Below are 23,716 nucleotides of genomic sequence, written 5' to 3' on the forward strand. Positions count from 1 at the left end.
TCCTGTCACCCAGACCAGGGTCAATTATCTCTGCCTGATGTCAATAGCAATCATTCAGGCACAGTCTCCTCCCTTTAGTGGAAGCTTTCCAGTCTGATCCCCTCGTGTCTGATTAAGAGTAATTGTTTATACAGCACCTTTCATAAAGGAAGTTTGAGTTAAAGGTCTGAACAAGCAGCAACAACTTCATGTATATGGCTACTAAGTGTCTTAGACTGTGTCAGGCACAGACGATGTCACTGTAAAAGAAAGAAGATCAGCAGAGGAGAGGGAAGACGAGGGCAGATGTGTTCGAGCATGGTCAAAGTAAACATGCCAAATATGAAAACCCCCACAATGGTTTTGTCTCTCTTGCTGTAGTGAAAGTTTGCCAATGGATTGTTTTGGTGGAGGAGTGTCAAAAGCACTACAGATAATGTGTGCTGTAAAGAGCTATTAAGCCAAGGTTTTTCCTCACTGTGTGACTAAGTGTGCATCAATAGTTAGGTCAATAACCAGCTCTGACTTTCTATTGTTCGTCATGTCCTCTGTGTCTGATTGAGTTTTTTTCCTGCTTCTTTTCTCTGTGCGTTTCCCTCCCAGGCCTTTCAGTTTTTTATCAGAGCTTCTATCAGAAGTACCTACTTATGTTCTCACAGAAAGCTGAGGTGATGTACACAAGAGATAGGCAGTATTTATTTTTTAACACCGTCATACCCTCCCCAGATTTTACACAAATATACGGTACTACCACTGGGTGTTAAAAATCATATTGTACAGCAGAACATGTGCCCCTAGTTTGATCCTTTGAGTGTAAAAAAACACCTTTATTAGGCAGCTTATACAAGATGGAAGTGGTTTATAGTTGATTTATAGTAGTTTTAACACTTCAGCAGGTAAACTGAGTTACATAAAGACAGGTAAAATGAAAATAATCAACTGTTATCTTATAGGATCTGCGGATGTGAAGCCAGATTGGAAATTGACTTTTTCACCAATCATAATGAGATGAGGTACAATAATAAAGACAAGAATTATAGTATTCCAGTTTTAGGCTATTTAATGAAGGAAAAAGTTCCAACTATTTAAGAAAATACTGGCAGGCATCGGTCTACTTCATGTTATTCTGAAGTTGATGTGACTCTTTGTTGCAGTGAGGTCATCAATATTTAGATTTTTCTACGATGAAGCCTCAAATAAGATGCAAGATAATAATTTGTCTGATAGGCCTGAGGAATGTGTCTAGATTCTCATCCACAGACTTTTAGTTTCTAATTAACCTGAGAACAGTTAAATATAATCAGTGTGTCTGCACCTTTAAACCTACAATGCAGCCTCAAGTCTATGACTTTGTAATAATTTATCATCCAGAGCAGGTGTCAGAGGAAAATGGCCATCGTGTGAACATGGTGAATTCTGTCCTTGCCCACCGCCCTTGCTCAGCTCTTTCTCCTCCTCTTCTTCACCTCTGAAGTCTGTACAGTAAATCAGCTCGGCTGTTCGTTTGACCTCCAGAGCTGCTGGAGCATGATGCTGATGTGCTGAACCCACCGCTTTGCCTCTTCGCTTCAGCCTTCCTCCACCTCCTCATCCTCCTCATCCTCTTTTGGAGTGTTCCCTCTCTAATTCTCATTCTTCTCACTTGGCTTTTTTCTTTGCTTCAGTGGTAAATTGTTCTTGGGTTGTCCTGCATCAGCATTTTAAACTGACCTAAAACAATGAAGATGGCTGATCAATACCACATTGACAAAAAGAAAAGTCCCTGACACCCACTAGTGGGTATTAACTTATTTTTGTCACCAAAATTTCTGTGTTCACAGTCTAAAAAGCACAAAAACTACATTCACAATATTTAATGCAATTAAATGACCGTTTTAAAGTGCTGATACTCAAACTTTTCAGGAGTTTGCAATTTTTGATTTCTGAAAACAAGAAATAACCTTAAAATGGGAATCAAGGACTTCTGTTAGGGGGGTATAGTAATGTAATTCTATACATATTTTTCTACCATCATGTCAAGTTTGAAAAATCTTGAATTAAGACAACCCTAAGTCCTAGTAGTTAGTAGTAGTAAGGAAGGTTTCTTAAATTTTGTCATTTGTTAATGCTTTCACCCATTGTCAAACATTTTGGTAGGCTGGCCACTCCTGGGAAGGTTCACCACTGTTCCAAGTTTTCTCCTTTTGTGGATAATGGCTCTCACTGTGGTTCGCTGGATTCCCAAAGCCTTCGTATGGCTTTGTAAGCCTTTCCAGACTGATAAGATTTGTTTAATGATCTGAAATACTTAGGTGTGACAAACATGCCAGAAAAAAGAGTAAGAAATCAGTAAAATACTTTATCACAGCTCTGCATGGCTGCGAGTCTGAGTCACCTTGATTTGAAATTAGAGCTAAACAGGTGAGTGGGCCGGTCGATGGCTAACTGAGTGAATTAGCTATTAAGTTCATTATTGAACTAACCCTATGTAAACGAGTTGGCGACTCTATGAGGCTTTATGTTTGTCTGTAGAAGGGACAGAGAGTTGGGGAGCACAGATGTTTAGATGGATTTCAACAACATCCAGCTGAGAAGCAACATTAGCGCACAACACATCTGTTTATACGGGAGTCAGTGTTTCACTTAATCTGGGTCAGCCTCAAATGCCTTCCATAAATACGCTTCGGACAACCACACTCACAGCCACGCTCATCCAGCCAGTGGTGATCCTGTTAGGGTTGATTTATTCCCATCACATTAAAGGATGTTTTATGATGAGGACAGGCTTTTACTGTGCTCTGACCTTATATGCTCACACAGATCCTCTTTACGTAGAAAACATTATCATATTTCTTGTCCTGTGATGATGGATTTTCAAAGCTTATGTGTGGGCTTCTGCTTTTGTTTTTCAAGCAGCATTTATCACACTAGTGTAGGGACTCGGACAGTTTTAGAATCTAATTTATTTGCTTTTCTGCTTTTTAGATTATTGCTTTTCTTATTTAAAACTTTTTGTGTATCTGCATGAGCTGGGCTAGTTTAAAACACTGAATTGTTCAAATTTGTTATAGTTTGATCAACTTTTACCTTTATTAATAGGCATTGTTGCATCACTAATGATGATAATATCAGGTATTTTTAATTTGTTTTTTTTTTTTTTCTAATTTTGGGGAATATTATTTTAAGCCTACGGGGGATTTGCTTTGACAGTTTTAGGTATTTTTATGTTTTTATGGAAGTTTTGGGAATTTATTTGTATTTTTGGGGAGGGATTCGATTATAAATGGGGGGGTTGTCCTTTGAAATTGTTAAGAATTTCATGGCAATTTCAGGGATGGATGGTTGGTAGAATTTTCCATCACTTTCATGTAATTTGGAGGAAAATATTTTTTGGAATTTGATTTGAAGTTCTTTTTGGGATTTGCCTTAATTCTTTTGTAAGTTTTGAAGGGGGGATGTGTAAATTTCAGGGAATGTGTTTGGGTGGTAGGGGATTTTCCTTCCTGTTCATGGAATTTGGGGGAATCTATTTTTAGATTTTGGTAAATTTGATAGGAAATTTTAGGGGCAAGTTGTTTTAGATTTTGTATTGGCGTGTGGAGGCTTTATGATAAAGTTTCACTGAAGCATTTGGAGAATGTTTGAAAACATTTTCAGTTACATTTAATCGGATAGTTTTAAAATTTGTTTGATTATTTTCACAGAAATTTTTAGGTGATTTCTTTGAATTTTTAGGATGAGTTAGCTTTGAAATTTTGGGGACTATACATGAATTCTGGTGGATATTTTTTATGAGAATGTGCGGTCTTTATTATGGCTTCACTTAAATACATGGGGAATACTTGAAGGGGGATAATTTTTATGGGATAGTTTAAAAAAATTAAAGGTAACTTCTGTGAAATTTTATGGAATTTGTGAGAATTTTGGGAAGGAAAATGTCCAAGATTTTTAGAACATTTAGAGTAAATGTTGTTCCTGCTTGGCCTTCTGGTCCATCATCAAATGAGTCCACCATCCCTCTCTTAATGCCTGACACCATCTCTGACTGACTGAAGAACCAACAACTGGCTGAAACATCTGCTCAAAAACCTTTCCAGTGCTGCATCTTCTGCAGAAACAGGACCTTCAGGTGGTCATCTTTGGTAAAAAAAACTAATGTAAAAGGCTGAGATTTTAAACTTCTAAAGTCCTACTGATCACAAAAAAGTGGGTGAAACTAAATCTGCATTCCAATCAAAAGCTTAGGTCTCAGGAGGAGCTATTGGTTGGTGTGTACGCTACACCACTGATTAACTCTTGCAGATATGATATCAGTACATCTAGGCCACCTGTGCTCCAATAGCAGATGTCTTTGTAATCAAATGTCTTTGATTTGTCAGTGCTCAGACTTTCATCTCTACTTTGTCTGCTTTGTTATTCTATAGTGCTGCAGCAGATCCTCTATGTGACCCCAGATTAGTCTGCTTTCTGTACATTTATCGGCCCGCTGCTTTGCTAATTATCTTGTGAGAGGGCAGGTTAACGAGCGGCTGTGATTCAGGCTGCTGGTAGATTATTGTTTCAGCGGCTTTTACCGATAACACCGGTTCACTCAGAGTGGAATCAACACTCCCCGTCTGTCTTTTCGCCCTCTCCTTCCTCGTCTTCCTCCCCCCATCAATAAAAACCCTCTGGACCAGTCTACAGATCATTGCTCTCATCTTTCTTCCTCTTTTCATTCCTATTTTCTTTCTCCATCACCTCCGCCTCCCTTTCTTTTTTACTACCCACAAACTCTCTGCTCCTATTTGTTCCCCTGCTCTCTCCTTTAAATCTCCCCCGTCTCAATCCGTCTCTCTTTTCCTCCCTCATGTGCGAGCAGCCTCGGGGTGCTTCTATATTTCCTGGCTGGTGCAGTAGTAGATTGGAACGGAGGCCTTTGTCACTTTTATTTACTGCCTCGCTGATTCCACAACAGCTTGTGTGTGAGCACGTGTGAATGCGGAGTGATTGCAGGTGTTTGAACTGCAATGAGGTGTGTCTGCAAGTATTGCCCCCTTATTTCTTCTGACTCCTTCTAGCAGAACTCTGTTTGTGTCATTTATTAGCTGAAAGTAGCTTTAATTCTCTGCTAGCATGCTGGGGTTGTAAGCCTGCAGACTAGAACCAGTGGGTGTTGATAGGAGGGTACGGACTGAAACCCCCGCTTGTCTAAAATCCTTCAACCCGAACACAGCCAAACTGCAGATTGTGTGAGCGTGCGTGGCAGCGGTGGGAAATCTCCTTCTACGACCTGCCTGTCACAGAGTGGCTCACAGAGGAAGAAATACAGAGTGATAGCCCACAGGCGAGTCTCATAGCCCACTTCTCCTCTATATGATACGGCTACCGTCCAGTCAGTTCTTTCCTAAAGTCTGTGTATGTTTGTGTGTGTGTGGATTATCATGACGGCACAGATTATTAGGATTATGGTGTGACCCATTTCCTTTTTACAAAGGGTTAGCTACAGACTCTGGCAATCTGTTCCTGCTGAGTCTGTTTGTGTGCATTCATATGCTTTAGCTTGTACTGTATCCCTGCTGTAGCCTCCGCAAGCTCAGAGAATCTGTGCTGCAGATCAGTGTTTGCATGGTGTCATTGGATCTATAACTATTGATTAAAGTATTGATGCAGACTTAGTCAACTTAAGGTTTTTCTTTGTTTTCTACCCTCCAAAAAAGACAGCTTTAAGAGTGAAGTTTTCATCAAACTGCTGGCAAAATACTCTCTGATAACTCTGCTAACTTTAGAAATAGATTGACATTTCATAGGTCCCTGAGTCTTTGAAGAGACATTTATATCTGAAAAATCATTTTGCTGCACACTGCTTTGATATATGTCCCCAAATAAAGGATGAATCATCTATTTTTCATGTTTGCAAAGAAATGACTCCATCAGAAATGCCTTCAAATGAACATCTCACGACCAGAGAATATATTCAGATAAACGCAGCCACAGCTGTCTGGGAATGAAGCTAGAAGACTAAGCCACGCCTACTCCATGTTAACAGATGGAACATGTGCTGAACTATATAGTTAAAATACACATGGAGGGATTTTTAGTCTTTCGTCTTGTGCTAAGCTAAGAGATGAGCTGAACCCTTTTAACATGAAAAAAATTCAACACTTTGTCACAAACATGCTTTTAATTGAAACAATGATGTAGTACAAACCAAATAAACCTATAAAAAATGATGCCCCGTTCATCAGCGAGCCTGTACTGGGCTGGCTCTTTAATGTGAGCTACTGTTAATATCTTTTGTTTGGGTGCTGGTTTCTCTCCTTCATTTTTAAATGTAATTGAATCCACATTTGGAAAGCCAAACTGAGGAAAGCTGTGCTACAACCCAGAAGCCTCTGCAGCCAGACGTTATAACTACAGGCCTCATTAAGCAGTGCAGTGCCACATGACAGAAAAGCTGTGGCCTACCATTGGCTTGGTAAAAGTAATGCTAATGTCTCTCCATGATCTATGCAATACAAGACCACCAGAGGAGTATTGATTATTTCTGTATTTGATTGATTGTCATAAAAATGTTGGCAAGCAGACCAACGACTTTTAATTTCAAATTTTACTAAAAGGATCCAGAGTGAGATTATTAACCTGCATGCAGAGGACATTATATTCTGGCTTTCCTATTGCATTGTAAGAATTTCTAATATTAGATTTTTTTTTTTCTATTGAAGTTTGAGTATTTCATCTGAAATACTGGCAGAATTTGCAAGTAAGTTTTCATGAAAATTTCGGAATTTATCTTGGAAATTTTCAAGTGTTTTCATGGAAATTTGGGGATTTTTTTAAAAGAGTTTTAATGGTAGTTTTAGGGGGGGACATGCTGTGAAATCTTTGACTATTTGATGAGAAACTATATTTTTGAGATTTTATTAGAATTTTTTTGTGAAAGTTTGCTTAAAATGTAAGCTTTACTAATGGAAACTTGGAATTTTTTTTATTTTGGGAATTTTATTGAAATTTCTAAAAATGTATGTACATTTCAGGGAATTTGTTAGGATGTTTTGGGGATGTTTTTCAGTCAGTTTCATTAAAATATTTTTTCAAGAAATTAAATGAAATTTTTTTGGGGACATTTTATATTAAAATTTAGGCTTTTTGATAAACATTTCACTGAAAAATAGAAGGAATATTTTTGTTTTAAATGGGGTACTTTTTATTGGAAATTAAAAAATATATGTTTATGAATTTTCAACAGAAATTTCAGGTAGTTTCTTAGAAAATCTAAAGGAATTTGTGTATATTGGACACCATTTATGGTCAAAATTAATTCCCTTTCAAAGATAGAGCTTTTAAACATATCACATCCTAATTATCCCAAAAAAGTAGGAGAAACCCAAAATGCATTCAAAACACAAGCTCAGGTCTTAGGAGGTTAAAACTGAGCAGGATATAAGTAATATGTAGGAAAAAAAAATCATTTTGTTTACAGGGTTGCCAGAGTTAATATAAAATTAAAGCCTCTTACTTTAGCTTTTATTTTTGGTATTACTGCAGTGAAGTTTAACAGAAAATCTTGATTTTCAATTGTCATAATCTTGATTTTCCAAAAACCAGATTTATGGATTTAATGGATTTTATTGCCCAGCCCTGCCTATCATACTGCTAAAGACACGATCCCTGTTAGAACTGTGAAGCAGGATGATTTTATAGAGCAGCTTCAAACAATTGACAGTTATTTCGCAAAAGAATTGCTGCAAAAAATGTACACCGAAGTCCATAAGAGCCTTGTTGCACAGCTTGTTTATGTGAGAGTAGAATGACTGAGACCTTAGAGTGAAAATTCAAGGCAAAGCATTTAACAAAGAACTAATCCACTTAACTCATTCTGTGGGATGTATAAAGGTCCATTCTTCTGTAGTAGTTTTTCAATAGATCTCAGAGGTAATATACTTTCTTCACATTATTATAAACCATAGATCCTCCTGTCCTCTGCCAAAAAAGTGTTTACTGAAGAGCGTTAATGTATGAAAACACCTGTATATGACTGATACGAAGCCAGTTTTTGAGTTTGGCTGTTGCCTGTGGGAAACGAGTTTCTGTTTTGGCAGCCAACTCTGGCACATCAGATATCAGAATGTCCTTGAACGCACCAACAGGTAGAGCAGGATCTCCACGGGGAAACTGTACAGCACACTGGCAGGAAGCCAAAGCAATGAAATTTGAACATTTTTATATCTTTGACATTTAAAAAAAAAAAAAAAAAAAGTGGGAATACTCCAGCTGCAGCCATGCAATAATGAACACCACAAAATAACAGAAAAGGCATGCAAGGAGGGGAATAGAGATTGTGAAGCGAGTTTCAAGAGGATTTTAGTCCTTGTGAATGAATAAGTAGCCCTAAAAGTAGGAAATAGACCTTAATATTGTCTGCTTTTGAAATGTTAAAGTTGTTTATAATTAATGTGATGAGAAATGTTGGCTTTAAATAAAGTTATCAACTTTCAAAGTTCAGAAGTCTTTCACTTTGTCAGTTTAAAGTAAAATTTGGATGACCTTGCAGCTTGGCCACACTGTGAGCACACACCGAGGACACAAATGCCGATGAAATCCAGCGCTCCTCTCTTCTTCCTTTCTCTCTACCCCTCGTTCTACTTATCTCCTGTCTTTAATAACAACCCTAGTATCAGGATAATAGTCCTTGTTTAACCCTGCGTGTTTACTAGAAGGTGCCGGATCGTGTATGTTTGTGTATGTTTAAGTCTGGTACCAACTGTACTCAAGCCAGCAAAAACTGTTGCTAGGCTACGACAGGAAGTGTCCTGCATAGCAAATGCGTCCGTGGGGTGGTTGATTCTGCAAGGGCATGGAAGTGCAGGCAAGAAACAACACTGTGGAGGTATCTCTGACACAGAAGCTTTTAGTGTGCTGATGTTCAGCAGGTTGTTTTTAAAGCAGGCTGGTCTCTCTGAACAGAGGAGGAAAGATGAAGAGATTCTGAAAGTCCCTGCTCATTCAGCTCCACAGAAAATAGGTAAAAGGGCATCGCCACTCTGAGTGTTTTACAGGCGTTTTAGCTCCACTTGGCAGGTGTAATTAATCACAGTTATGTGTAGATGATAATTGGTGGGAGAGGTGTACTCTGTGACAGGCTGACACCTCCCTCATTGTTCAAATGGAAGCAGACAGATGAGATGAAAGATGAGATGGCTTTGGACAAATTAGATTCTGTTTTGCAGATATACAGACCACATAATGAGCTGTTATCTGAATCAGAGCGTTATCATCGTGAGGAAAGTTATCAGGATTAAATTACGGGTCTTGTTGGGACAAGATAACAGTGTCTGTACATTTGAGAGAAATATTAGATCTGTAAAAGACCAGAGTAAAAATAAAAAAACTAATGTTAAATCCAAGAATTTATTCTAGATCTGCAACCTCAAGTCAGCTGACAGAATTATTACTTGGCTATGAGCCTTGGCTAAGTTTGATCATATTTTGGATATGACATGCACACAGTGACAGCAGGTTGTTCATATCCATGTGTACATGATAAATACTACTATCCTAGTCTCTTATTACAGCTTCTAGGGATGTACGGCGTTGGATGTGTGCTGATATCTGATATGTGGACGTTCCCAAGCTCATATTGACTGATACTGATATACAGTCGTTAAGAAAGTGTTCAGACCCCCTTCAGTTTTTCAGTTTTGTTATTTTGCAGCCTGATACTACTGTAAAAGCTCAAGTTCCTCCCATTTCTCTGGATCTTTGCTTGGTATGCTTCTACACCTTGATTGGAGTCCACCTGTGCTAAATTTAATTGATTGGACATGATATGGAAAGCCTCTTTGCAAGGCACTGAAGGTTCCTAAGGAGTCTGGGACTACCAGGACTCCTCCAAGTCATTCTGACTAAGCTCCAGATTTCCTGTGTGGAGATGGGACAAAGCTTTAGAAAGGTCAGTCATCACTGCAGCCCTCCACTGACCTGGGCTTTATGGCAGAGTGGCTAGACAGAAGCTTCTCCTCAGTACAAACACATAAAAGACTGTTTTGAGTTTGCCAGAAAGCACATGGAGGACTCTCAGACAGGGAGAAACAAGATTTTTTAGTCTGATGAAACCAAGACTGAGCTGTTTGGCCTCAGGTCCAAACATTATGTCTGGCAGACATCACCTGCCCATTACCATCCCAACAGTGATGCATGGTGGTGGCAGCATCATCTCGTGGGGGTGTTTTTCAGCAGCAGGACCTGGGAGACTGGTCAGGGTTGAAGAAAAGCTGGATAGAGCAATGTACAGAGATATCCTCAATGAAAACCTGTTCAGGACTTCAGACTGGACTGAAGGTTCAACTTCCAACACGACAATGACCCTAAGGTCTCAGCCGAGACTACAGGAGTGGCTTAGGGACAAGTCTGTGAATGTCCTAAAGTGGTCCAACCCTATCCTACATCTTTGGAGTGACTTGAAAATGGTTGTCCACCATCTGAGCTTGAGAGGATTTGCAAAGAGGAATGGTAGAAAATCCTCCAATCCAGGTGTGCAAAGCTTGTTGGGTCATTTTCAAAAAGACTGGAGGCCGTGATTGCTGCCAAAGGTACTTCAACTGAGAACCGAGTTAAGGGTCGAATACTTATGTCAGTGTGATATTTCAGTTCTTTTAGTGCCGATGCTGAGCATCCACACTGTTGACATTCATGTCGGCCATTTTGTTATTCTTCTTCTGCGCCGGCTGTCTCCTCCTTAACACTTTGTCATATCAACACAGTTTGATCTTGAAAAAATCCAGTTTCTACGTCATTCGACTGCCATGACTTTTCTCATTTCTAACTTTTAAAATAAAAAAATAGCTATTTTCATGCTATTTTCAGCTATTTCTATGCCTTTTCAGCCATTGAATGCAATTTTCAGCTACTTTTAGGCCAAAATCAGCTATTTTTATACTATTTTCAGCTATTTCAAGGCTACTTTCAGCTATTTGTATCTTTTTTTGAGCTATTGAATGCCATTTTCAGCTACCTTTATGCCATTTTATGTTATTTTTATGCTAATTTCAGCTATTTTTGTGCTTTTGGCTATTTTCAGCAGTTCTTTCACAATTCAGCTCTCAGCATCCCCATGCAATTTCAGCTGAAATTGCAATTTTGATCTAGTCTTTTTAATAAATTGGAAAGAAAATGGATGGATGTACAAGTTTAAGACATACATTGGTCCTAGTATAGCGTGATTACATTCAATCAAGCTGATATAGCCTATTGGTAGCAATCAATTTTTCAGCCCAAGATTGATGAATTAGAGTAAATCTTTCAGCCCCCGGGTCAGTTTAGTCAATAATTAAACTTCAAGTCTTACAGATGTTGTATTTATTGCAGTGCAGGTTTTGTGCAAAAGCCTTAAATTGCAGCGTTTTAAGCTTTCATGCTTGTCTTCTGTCTGCTTGGCTGTAATCATCATGTCTCCTTTTGGATCAATCATCACAAAGAGCTATGATCAAGTAAACAGAAGCATTGTTTCTGCTGCCTTAATGGAAACCTAATCATTGGTTTTTAAACATTTGACATGTTTTTATTTATTCAGCATTCTTCTTTTATTTGGAAATGACAAATATGCACCTAAATTCACAAACCAAATGCATATAAATAATCCTGATTTTTCTTTTGTTGCTTGAAGATGCACACTTCATTTCGAACCCCTGATCAATCTGATGGTTTCAGAAGCTTTGATTCTGCAGGGATGATACCCAGTAATGAGTGCGGCTGCCTGGAGGCTGATTGGAGATCAGTTCGGTATCAGTTTGCTGTCTCCACCACAGCAGGGCCATCCAGGCGGAACAAACATAGTCGATTTGGTGTGTTATCGCTCACACACACCTGGGCTGGCAGCACGACAGCTCCTTATATGACTGTTTATGTGAGTGACAGATGTTTGGATGTGGGTTTGGTCAAAATAGCGAGAAAAAATTGAAGTGTAAGACATGTAATACACGCCATACTCTCTATAAGACAGCTAGTATGGAGTCATTTATGTTTGCATGTCTATTTGTTTGCATTGCAGGGACAGTCAGGCCCAAGCCGGTGCATTGTGGTTTGCAGAAGATGCGAGACGCAGCAAAGTGGAAGGGGTTGCACAGATCTCTGTTTGTGTCATATTTACTTGTCGGGCTCACTGCTGAATGCTGCTTCAGTGGCATTAGAGTTCAGCTCAGTCATGTTCATGAAGGGCCCGAGCTTCACAGGCGGTTGGTCTGAGCTGTGAGGCATGAGAGAAGAGGAGACAGAAGATACAAGGGACAGGGGCAAGTAAACGAGACATCCAAGGGTGGGTGGGGAGGTGGAGGGGCAGAATAATGAGAGGCATATAAAGAGAAGATTGTGAGAAGTTAAGAGGGTTAGATAATGAGAGAAAGAGAGAGAGAGAGAATCTGAGGGATAACAGAGAGGGAGACAGAGAGAGAGAGAGAGGCAGAAAATGTAGATCTAGGTCAGAGAGGCAGCGCAGTCAACAAACAAGAGGAGGAAGGGATGAGCAGGCCTGTGTGGCACAAAGCTGCTCTTTCTGAATGGGACAGCCCGGGGAGAAAACAAGAAGGGGATGATTAAAAAAAAAGAGTGTGAAATCTTTATTAGAACAGCTCTTTCCAGTTTAGGGGAATGTGCTTGGTTTGTTATAATATTTATAACATGATGGTCCAGTACAGAGTCTACAACATTCACTGTAAATACCTACACCTACACCTTATTTCAGTTTGAAGCCAAATTATTTGCATGGCTGGTGCTGAAATATTGCTAACTTGTAGACTTTGCTTTGTTATTAAGATCAGACCACTTTCAGTTCCAAAGCTGTTTATCCTAACAAAAACTTAACAAAAATACATTTGTGGAAAGTTTAGTGGCTCTTGTTTGAGTGGGGATGCAAAGACATCTTGCTATAAAATAAAAAGTCAAAATTTCTATCACTTTGAATTGTTTTCACTGAAATAATCTTACAGAGGAGCAACAGCTAGCTATATTAATAGAAACAATGAATAATGTGCATTCTGATTTGAACATTTTCCATTTGTTCACATAGAGAAGAAGGGTTATAACCTATATTTCAGCTTTTCAGTAGGGGGAGCACTTTATACTTTGGCTTCATTTTGAGGTGGGTGAGTCCAGTAGCTAAAATAAAAACTTTAAGGAGAAGAAAAACAGCTAGCTTGAGTTTGAGATGCCTCAAAAAAAAAAAAAAAAAAAAAGGATGCATACAAAGACCTCTAAAGCAAACTAATAGACATGACTTATCTTTCTTTTGTCTTTTACAAAACTATTAACAGGAATGTAAACTTATTTGTAGCATCCTTGGATTCAGCTTACATGCTAGAACCCTCTTTTTACAACCAGATTTCCAAAAAAGCTGGGGCACTGGATGTGCAAATCTCGTAAACCCGTATTTTATTCACAATAGAACATAAAACAACATATCAGATGTTGAAACTGGAACATTTTACCATTTCATGAAAAATTTTAGCTCATTTCGAATTTGATGGCAGCAAAACATCTCAAAAAGTAGGGACGGGGTAACAATAGGCTGGAAAAGTAAGTGTTAATACTAAAAAACAGCTATACCTTACTGCCAGGCTGAAGAGGAAATAATCATATTTGAGAGGCGGAAATCAGGAAATGTTAAGCATTTGTACTTGATAAATGGCTGTTAATATCATTTGCCAATCGGAATTGTTTTGATATCATTGTTACCCACCTTGCCTTTTCAACTGCTTTGAAAATGCAATTTCATTTGACATTCATACAGCCAAGATCCACCCTCAGCTTATCTTTGAATTTGCAAATAAATGAACAGGCAGAGGACAAAGACAGAGCGAGAGATGAAGATGAATGGACAGGGCTAATCCCTTTCTGTTGCACCTTTTACACTTGGTCATTTAATAAGGCGGCATGACATTACTGCTGTAAGAAGGAAGGAGAGATGGAGGTTGTCAGGTGGCTCTGAGTAATGAATCTTTATCCTGCTCTGATTATGTCCACGTCCAATACTTTTTTTTGACACATTCTCTCCAACTCCCTCAATCACTCTGTCTCCTTTTTCATGTCCCTCTGTGTGCTGATGTGTGGGTGGTTGTAAGACTTCTCTTGTCTGTGTGAGAAGCTATAAAAGGAGATCTTTTTGTATTTTATATGTGTGTCTGTCTGTAAGTGTATGTGTGAGTTTCTGGTTTGTAAGTGGCTGTAATGCCTTTGTTGGTCTCCAACAAAGCAAGTCCTTGTGCTTGTGGAATTGGGGCAGTCTGAGCCTAATGAGAAATCCCTGTTCAATCTTTCCAGTTCTTTCACTTTCATAGAATCTAGTCTGTGTGTATTTGAGCAAAGAGAGACCAGGCCTGATCATAGTGTTCAAACATCCTAGTTTTCACTGTAAAGTGGTGGACTAAACACAATAAGTTATCATTAAATACATACAAGGTCTGAACTTTGCCATTTCTTAACTAAAAATATCTACAAGTTATGATTTCCAACAAACAGAGTAAAGACAATCTAAGTCTGGGTTTTGTTGTTCCCAGCTCTGTGTTCACATTAGCAGTGTGAGGCCTTCTTCAGGTTGTTTATGTTTCACTCACAGGGGGGGTTGGATTTGCCTTAAAAAGTCTGATATTTTCATGGAAATTTAGAAAATTGTATTTTTTGGGGAAGTTCATCTGGAGTTTTTTTTTTCATGCAGTTTAGGGGACTGTATTGGTAATTTTTGGGTGTTGGTCCTTTGAAATTTCAAGATGTTTTATGGATATTTCAGGGATTATGTTTGAATGTTTTGGAATTTTTTTTCATGCAGTCTGGGAGAATGTATTTTTTTAAGTTTTGGGAATTTGCTAATACATTTGAGAGGGAATTTGCTATAAGATTTGGGAAAATTCCTTGGATTTTATTGGGGAACATTATTTTTGGACTGTTTAGGCTTCATGATAAAGTTTTACTGAAACATTTTGGTAATATTCCAGGACATTTTTGGGTAGTTTTTGTGAGATAGTTTAAGGTAGTTATGGTTAAGAATCTCCCCAGAAACTTAAGGTACTGTTTTTGACATTGAAGGAATTTGTGTGGATTTTTGAACGGAACATTTCCAAGAAAATTCAGAACTTTAAGTGTAAGTTTAATTGATGTTTAGCCTTCAGAAGACCTTGTGGTTCATCACCAGAATTACTCTACCCTCTACCATACCTCTTTTAATGACTGACACCATTTCTTACTGACTGAAGACCCCCAACCATTGACCATCTGGCCAACTGACAGCCAAACATCTGCTATAAAACCTCTACAGTGCTGTATCTTCTGCAGAAACAGGACCCTTAGGAGATTTGTGGACATAATTTTTGGTTACTTCCTGTTCAAAGACAATACTGAGCTTGTAAACATACCTGATCCTACCAATCACAACACTAAAGATGCATTCGAAACAAAGCTCAGGTCTCAGAAAGATGTAAACATATACTAGAAAATCCTGATGTTGGAAATAATAATCTGAATCTCCTGAAGTAAAGGAGGAATAGAAATGTGGGATTATGATCCTGACATCCTTACAAAGTGTTTCTGGAGATGAGGACATAAAGGCATGCAGATCATACAGTTAGTTTTATGCTTTTAAAGCTTGAGTGTAAGCACAGGACAGCCATTGAGCTGGCTACATTATTTAGCAGTTAAGAACTATAACTTCCAGGCTATTCATCAGTATAATGAGTTGTAGTGGGCCCGTGAGTATAATTGATCCCTTACAATGACATAAAAATGGATTTTGAAGAGATGATGATGACTTGTGACCACTAACAGAAAGCATAGACTGGCCTGCTATGTTAAGATTATGAAACGGTTCATTTTAAACTGTGTTTTCTGTGTGTTGTCATTGGAGCACATAGCCTCAGTGATGGTGTTCATGCTCACTGTCAACACGGCCCTGCATTTAAAGCCCTCAGGAGGCGCTTCAGAGCTAGACCATTAATGCCATCTGGTTTACAGGAATTCCACAAGGGAAACAGTCCTGGCCTTGTTTGGAGCGTGTTTGTCTGTACATGTGAGTGTCTGTCTGTGACTACGCGTGTATGTATTTCTTTGTTTTCTCCACTAATGCTAAGCTGTTGTGCTCAGACTGTAACATGCTAATCATTGGAGTCCAGACAGGTGGAAGCCATAGCCGTCAGTGTTTTTAGCATCTCTTGCCCCATTAGCTTCATTAGCGAATCACAATCACAGATGCTCGGTTGAAGAAACAAACCACTTGGGCCGTCCATTTGCCCCCCAGCTTCCAATCTCTTGCTTCTTTGCCTCCTAGCCCCCCAGGCGGATTCTAAGCCTGAATGTTACACAACACTGCTAAGTGTGTGTCAGTCGCTCTTTGTTCCTTTCATTGTCTAGTAGGCCTACTGTCAAATATGTTTTAGGCACTCTTTACTGTTTTTTGGTATAATACTGATACCTGGATTATTGCTTACTAATAGTAACACAAACCCTAGGGGATCTAAAGTTAACCACGAGTCTGATTCAAGTAGTTCATTGTTTATTGCCTTCAATCTGTGAGGAGACATGTTGTCCTGTTGCTATCAGGTGCAAACTTCCTAAAGCTTTAAGTCTGACTTATTACCAGAATTGGGGTACATTTCTTTACCTTCTTTAGTCTTTGAAGATTCTCTTGGCGGAGAAGATGTTTTTGCACTTCTCCTGACTGGCCTCGACATGGGTTTGATCCACCAACAAGCTCCAGCATTCAATAACTATGGCAGCACCTGCCTGTCGAGCTCAGGTTACTCTCAAAGCTGCACATGCTTACTGTCTCATTTTGCCTTGTTGTTCTGATTGGCCTGTAATGAATGTGACGGGCAGAGTGTTGTCCGATCCACGATTCTTTTGAAACTTTCTGCCCTTCCCAAATACTTTCTATTGGATGATCCCTGGATGACTGTGTAATGTATCTATTGCAATGGATATATGAAACAGTCTATCTGGTGTGTCAGGTTATCATTCATGCTGCGCACTCTGGAGCTGTTTTATCCACTGTGCACATGGCATGAAATTAAACAGCTCACTTGCATATATCGGGGATCGGCAAATAAATCAGTGTTACAGGAGACAACCGGCCGGTCATAAGTAATGGCCAGGCAGGCCCAAGAAGTGCCAGTTCCAGGCCTTTCAGACAATTTATCATGGATGCATCTGACAAAGTCTTTATTATTCTACATAACAGCTGCCTTGAGTGAACGAGGGAGCAAACTTTCTGAATCACGCAATTTAGACACTGCAGGTTTTGGCCTTTTTTGGGGGGGGGGAATTCAAAGCAAAAAGTTACTTAGTATTGAGGCAAGACTTCTATTATTGTTGCCAAGATATTAGAGGTGTCAATATTGATATCAAGTTTTAATGTCTGGTAATGGTACAACTCTTTCCTCATGTAAGAGTGCTGTATTTCTGTCATCGGTGTAACATTTTGGCAAGAGAGCCTGGCTTCAAACATCCGACATACGTCTCAGCTGTTGATCTGTAAATCGAAGGGACGCGCTTTAAGAGTTCATCAATTTTTAGAGTTTAAAATTATGAACTAAAACATTTGTGATCAAATAGGTTTGATTTAATTTAATTTACAACTGAGAAACATATCTTATAATTTGGCCAGTTTTAAGTTAACCTCCTAAGTCCCTGCATGCACATATGAGGATATCACATTCTGGCTTTCTGACAACATGGTAATAATTTCTACTCTAAGAATTTTTAAAATTATTATCTTGAATGTTCACTGAAGTCTAAGTAGTTCACTTGAAAAACTGGGAGAATTTTCAAGGAATTTTCATGGATAATTTTGGTAATATGGCTTGGAATTTTTCAAGTGTTTTCATGGAAGTTTTGGGATATTTTTGTATATTTTTGAGAGTTTCATTGGAAGTTTTTCAAAGTGAAATTTTTATGTAGTTTCATGGGAATTTTGGAACAATTTTTTGATGTTTGGAATTTTCCAGGCATTTTTTTGTACATTTGGAAAATGTATTTTTAATATTAAGGTAATTTTATTTGTTTTTTTCCTGGGGGAATTTGCTTTGGTGTTAGAAGGGGGATGTCCTTTGAGGTTTCTAGAATTTTATGGAAATTTCAAGGAATTTTTGGGGACATTTTCCATCATTTTCATGGAATCTTTGGTTATTTATTTTATGTTTTTGGGTTATTTAGCTTTGAGATGTGGAGGGATTTCTAAAAGAATTTTCCAGAATTTACATTGAATTTTTGAGGAAAATTTGGGCTCTATGATAAAAGTTTCGCTGAGGAATTTGAGAAATATTCAAAAACATTTTGGGGCAATTTTTGGGAAACTTTGAAGGAATTTGTCACAGAAATTTTAGGGAATTTTTTTGGATGTTTGGGGTCATTTTATGGTATTTTCAGGGAATCCTGGGGTGTACAGTTTTCATGTTTTGGGGGATTTTCTTTGAGATTTCAGAGAGATTTTTTTTTTTTTTAGAATTTTCAGGAATTTACTTGGATCTGTTTTGGAAATATTTTTTAAATTTAGGCTTTATAATAAAGTTTCATTCAGACATTTTGGGGGGAAACTTTAAGATAAACTTTCACAGAATGTTTTGGTAATTTCTTTGAAAATGTAGTGAATTTGTGTTGACATTTGACGTAATATTTGGTCAAAATTAACTGCTGTTCAGACAAGTTTGAGCTTTTAAACTTACAAGGTCCTGCTGTTCCCAAATGAGAGGGAAAAACTAAAAATGCGTTTAGAGCAAAAGCTCTGGTCTCAGGAGGTTAAACATCTTTGCCAGTTATTAAAATACTTGTTTTTTTCCCCAACTGACGGGACCCCAGTTCAGATTACATTGTCATTGCTGAGTATATCTCATATTTCCACCTCTGTGATCAATTGTGAGCTCTTGAAATGATAGTGTTGTAGTTAGGACAGGCCTTATGGTGAATGTGTTTACGGATGTCTGATACAGACAGCCAAGAACCTCTTCATTTTTGTGAGACTTGTGTCTCTTTTGAAAGTAATTCTCAAAAATGAACCGCTTACACATTGTGTTTTTCACTTTTTGGACCTTACTTTTCCTGTTTTATTACTACAGTACTATTATGGGTGGAGACATCAAAGTTAGAAGAGGCTGCATCTACTAGAGAAAAAATGTAAACTTTGAAAGACTTTTCTGTCATTTCTGTCCGGCTACTCGTGCCATTGACCGTCCCTCTCCTTCCCTCCTCTCACCAGGGTCGCCATGTTAAGACCGGGCAGCTGGCAGCCATCAAGGTCATGGATGTCACCGGGGTAAGACAAACACACGCACCCTCATACCCTTTCACACTCGTGCACACACCCACGCACAGAAGAAATCATCTCCAGCGATTATACCACCGCCGACCGTGTCATCTAATTATGAGCGATGAGTCAGAGCGAGCGTTAGTGTGAGTGTGATGTGGCGGAGAGGAAACGAGGACAGGCCTATTGCCATGGTAATATTAGCTAGAGGTATTAGGACAGCAGTGTGGTCTCAGGCGTGTCTGTAAAGCAGGAGGGAATCTCAGCTATATTTAGAGATCCTCTCACCCTACGCCTCGCTGTCAGCTGCCAGCGGAACAATGGAGGACTACAGGAATGAAGCAGCAAAGAAAGTAATGAATGGATAAATGAATGAATGAAAGGAAGTGAACCAGTGCAGGTTTCTGTGAATGCATCAGCAAATATTCAGAGGAAGAGAAGTACGAGTAACAAATAATGAAATGAATTTTAAACAGAGTATGAATGACTCTATGCACATAAATCTTCTTAAATACAAATAAGACTGCTCTAATTAATGATTGAGAATTAAATGAAGGGCTAAATTGCAAACTAAATGAGCCACCACTGTACAGAATCAGCTTAGAAAAACAAGTGTTTTTGTCCCCATGGCTGATGAACTCTAAATTGAAGTAATCAAGGCATAATTCTCTGACATAGTGCATAATTAATAAGATATTACAGTTTTAAGCAACAAACTGCCACCATGATAACTTGTTTCATACACTGGCTTTTGGCTGTGTCAGTAACCCCCCTTCAAATGAGAGCAATTATAAAGTAATGCTGTTATTGTGGGATATTTAGAGGCCAGCTGTTTGCCTTGTAACACCATTTAGCTTGATATAAATGGATTGGAAATGTGGATCCAGCAAAGACTTTAGTCCTTTTGCTCTGTAAACATTCAGAGAAGATATTTTAGGGTCGCATATGGTCATGTGAGGTCAGAGGAATCCATTGCGGCTGCAGTTTCGGTCCACCTCCCTCCCTTGTCAGTTGGTCTGTGGTCAGATTTTGTTGAAACAAATCAACAAATTGCTCCTCCATTTCTGATGTTTATCTAACTGCTTCCTGTTTACGATCCTTGCCATGGCTGTTTTTGTTGTGCTTCCTCCCTCAGTCAGCATGCTTCCTTATTGGCTATTGCTCCGTTCCATGCCAGAACACTGCTCATGTTTAATATTTACAATCTCTCAAGTTTTAGTGATCAGGTCGGAAGGGGAAATAATAACTCGTGACACACCACACACCACAGGATAATCTGGCAAGATAATCTAAATAACCATCTGATAGTCGGGCCTTTGCTGACTTTGGTCAGACCTGACGATTATCTAGCAGTGTGTGACATGCTTCAGTCTGCACTTCTTTTTACGTAAAATCCTTCATAATATCAAAGTCCCTAAAAAGTAGCACAAGAAAGGAAGCACTGGAGATGTAAGTGTCGTAAATAAAAAGTTTAGTGTCTTTTCAAGCCTCAAAACTAAGTCCTTTACTCAGGCAAAAACTGACACTTATCACACATTGAATAACAAGCAACAAAGGAAAATATTTTAGTGGAAAAAACACGTTTTAATAAAATGAATGCAATAAAATTACAATGGAGAAAATACTTTGCTGGCAAAATAAAAGAACAAACAGTGAAACGTTTACCACATGACAACACGGATGGAAAAAACGAGCATAACAAGGCATGCAGCACAGTTTGTGGTGTAAAAATAAACTGATCTGAATCGGTTAATTGAACTTTACATCAAAGCTCTGAATGCATTGGTCTGTGGATCCCTGGATCAGTAGAAATGTAGCATGAATTGGATGATGCACCGGGTCTTACATGAGAGATCTGTTCACTTAGGCTCTGCTGGTTATGCTAGCTCATTTTGCAAGAGGCATCTGGCTGCAGACCTCTATGTTGGGGCATTTTTGGGCTCGTGTGCTGCGGATCGCTATGATGGGGCGACCTTAACTGGAAGGTTGGAAGTTGTGTTCTAACTCTTTTTTTTTTTTTTTGTTTTTTAATTTTATCCCCTACCCTTATCTTTATCCTAACCTTTAGGGTTCAGGTGCCTAACCCTAACCCTTGGGTTTTCCTTAGTTTGTGATGTGTTAAATTCAAATTTATCGTCAATGAAGCAATTTGTAGCCTGTGGATCATGAGCATAAGCCTAAGCCTAAGTCATCGTTTAATCAAAATTATCTTGTTTTTATAAGCAAAGGAAGCCAAGTCTCACTTTGCACAGTATGTCATTCATCAGAGATTATTTTTCCCTGTCATATTAATCTTTTTTGTCTCACATGTTGCAGGATGAGGAGGAGGAAATCAAAGCAGAAATCAACATGCTTAAGAAGTACAGCCACCACCGCAACATTGCCACCTACTACGGTGCATTCGTCAAGAAAAACCCTCCCGGCATGGACGACCAGCTATGGGTATGTTGCCGTTTTCCTGTGTGTTTTGTGTGTTTGTTTTTGTCAGCACTTTTGCATGGCGTGTATGAAATGGAGTGTAACACGGAGAGAAAATAGCCGCAGAAAGATATGAGGCTCGATTTTTCACTGTTACATGTACAGTGTGAGGTTTGTGTGCATTGGAATATGCACTCAACGAGCGCTTGGAAGATATAAAGTGTATGAATGAGCATGCGGCTGGCTGGCTGCTGCAATAAATCATGTGCTAACGCGATCTAAGGGAGCTCTCTCTTCTCTGATCTAGTCTCATTCATCACACAAATACAGGAGACACAAAAACATATGCATAAACACAAAGCAGCCAAATCTACCGCATGCATAATTCCCCCGCTTGTGTTTTTGTGTACGTTCTCCAGCTTTGACATGTGCCCCCTTATGTCTGTGAGTAGGCCTGTTTCTTTTGTCTTTGCGTGCCGGAGTAAATGTGCACAACCAGGATCAGAAAAGGTTTGGGGTATTACTCGCCAGCTTCCTCTCTCTCTGTAATCCAGAGCAATGATGAGAGGAGCTTGAAGCAGAGCCAGAGAGTGACCAGCTGAACTTTTGCCCGCATATCTCTGTGGACGTAATGCCGGGGATGGATGAAATGAGGGGCAGAGAGGAGAGGAGAGATGAAGGAATGAGGCAGCTCAGGGTGGACGGACGAGAGAGATGGACAGAATGGATACTTTGTGTTTGGGTCAAGAGACAGATCTGATTCATTCGTGTGATCCGGTGACCTCATTGAGTCAGTATCAGCCGCAGTTTCTGTGATTGTGTGGAGTGACAGAGGAAGAGTCTTAAACGTGACTATCTGTGTTTACAATTGTATTACTAATGCAACTATGGTATTTGGGTACTGGTACTGTGTATTTTCTTTGGAGGCAAAAATTAAAATTATAAACAATAAATGTCTATAATGATGATTTCATTTATTAAGAGGAAAAAGCCATCTAAACCTGCCTGGCCCTATGTGAAAAACTAACCCCCCATTAAAATGCCTGATTACTCTCAGAGCTGTTTAACTTGAAAATCCATCCATCTATGAGTCTGGAAAGGGTTACAAAGCCATTTTAAGGCTTTTGGACTCCAGCCAACCATGGTGAGAGCTATTATTCACAAGTGGAGAAAACTGTGGTCAACCTCAGTATTCAGATCCCTCAGTATTGCCAGTCAGTTAACTTAATTCTTAATATTTTCTATCAGTTCAGGCTCACAATCCCAGTCAGATGCTTTGCATGAACTGTAACGCAGACTTCATAAGGCTATAACCACATATAACCAAAGCACTGAATGACAAAGCTTTGCACAGATGTGAACACTAACTTGCAAGGAAGAGGAGGCAAGCATTGCTATCATTGCTAACAGTAGCCTTGTTCAACTCCATGTTGTCCACCCATTACTGCTGTGATCCCATCTGAAAATAAATAAATAAATAGTGTTTGATTGTTGTTGTGATAGTGTTTGAGTGTTTCAGAATGATGTGAGGCTCAATATATAAAAACAGTGCTTATGTTTTGCCCCTAGTTTTTAACACAACAGCAAATTTTGCTTTGAATGCGGGGTTTAAAAGTCCCTTCCTGAACAAGCCATGTAAAATGGGCTAAAAAGTTATCAAATGTTTTAAACCTTGCTACTTTTTGATACCACATAATGCAATTCTGTTCAATCTAAGGATGTTCAAAGGCACCTATCGCCCTATTTGGCTAAAGTTGCATTTAGATTGTGTTCAACCAGTCCACAGAGGAGATTTATCACTGAGTCATTTTGTCATCGAGCTGAGTAGAGTGTGGCTAAAGTTAGCAGCTAGCTCTGCCAGCTTTCATTCCTCTTTTTAGATTAATATTGTGCTTAATGTGCTTACTTATCTCTTTGTTTGAGTAGTTCTACATGGGTATTACCCTCAACAGCTTACCTACAACTTAATCTCCATTTTCTAGTTGAAAACACTGGTCCCACCACACACTTAAAGCAAAGCTTCTCATATTTACGCCCGCCGATGACACTGGCCGTGTATCCGAATTTAGCCATTCAGCCAGC

The 23,716-nt window shown here is 39.0% G+C and overlaps 1 protein-coding gene across 5 annotated transcripts in view; it reads left to right on the plus strand.

The window, feature by feature from the left end:
- Positions 1–23,716, plus strand: part of tnika (TRAF2 and NCK interacting kinase a) — a 106,652-nt gene that overhangs the window by 37,492 nt on the left and 45,444 nt on the right. For all 5 annotated transcript variants that reach the window (XM_041812413.1, XM_041812414.1, XM_041812417.1 and 2 more), the window contains exons 3-4: positions 19,169–19,225; positions 21,533–21,658. In XM_041812413.1, coding sequence (XP_041668347.1) covers positions 19,169–19,225; positions 21,533–21,658 — 183 coding nt within the window. The remainder of the gene's footprint in view (positions 1–19,168; positions 19,226–21,532; positions 21,659–23,716) is intronic.

Source organism: Cheilinus undulatus, linkage group 18, assembly GCF_018320785.1.
Source record: "Cheilinus undulatus linkage group 18, ASM1832078v1, whole genome shotgun sequence".
Classification (NCBI taxonomy): Eukaryota; Metazoa; Chordata; class Actinopteri; order Labriformes; family Labridae; genus Cheilinus; species Cheilinus undulatus.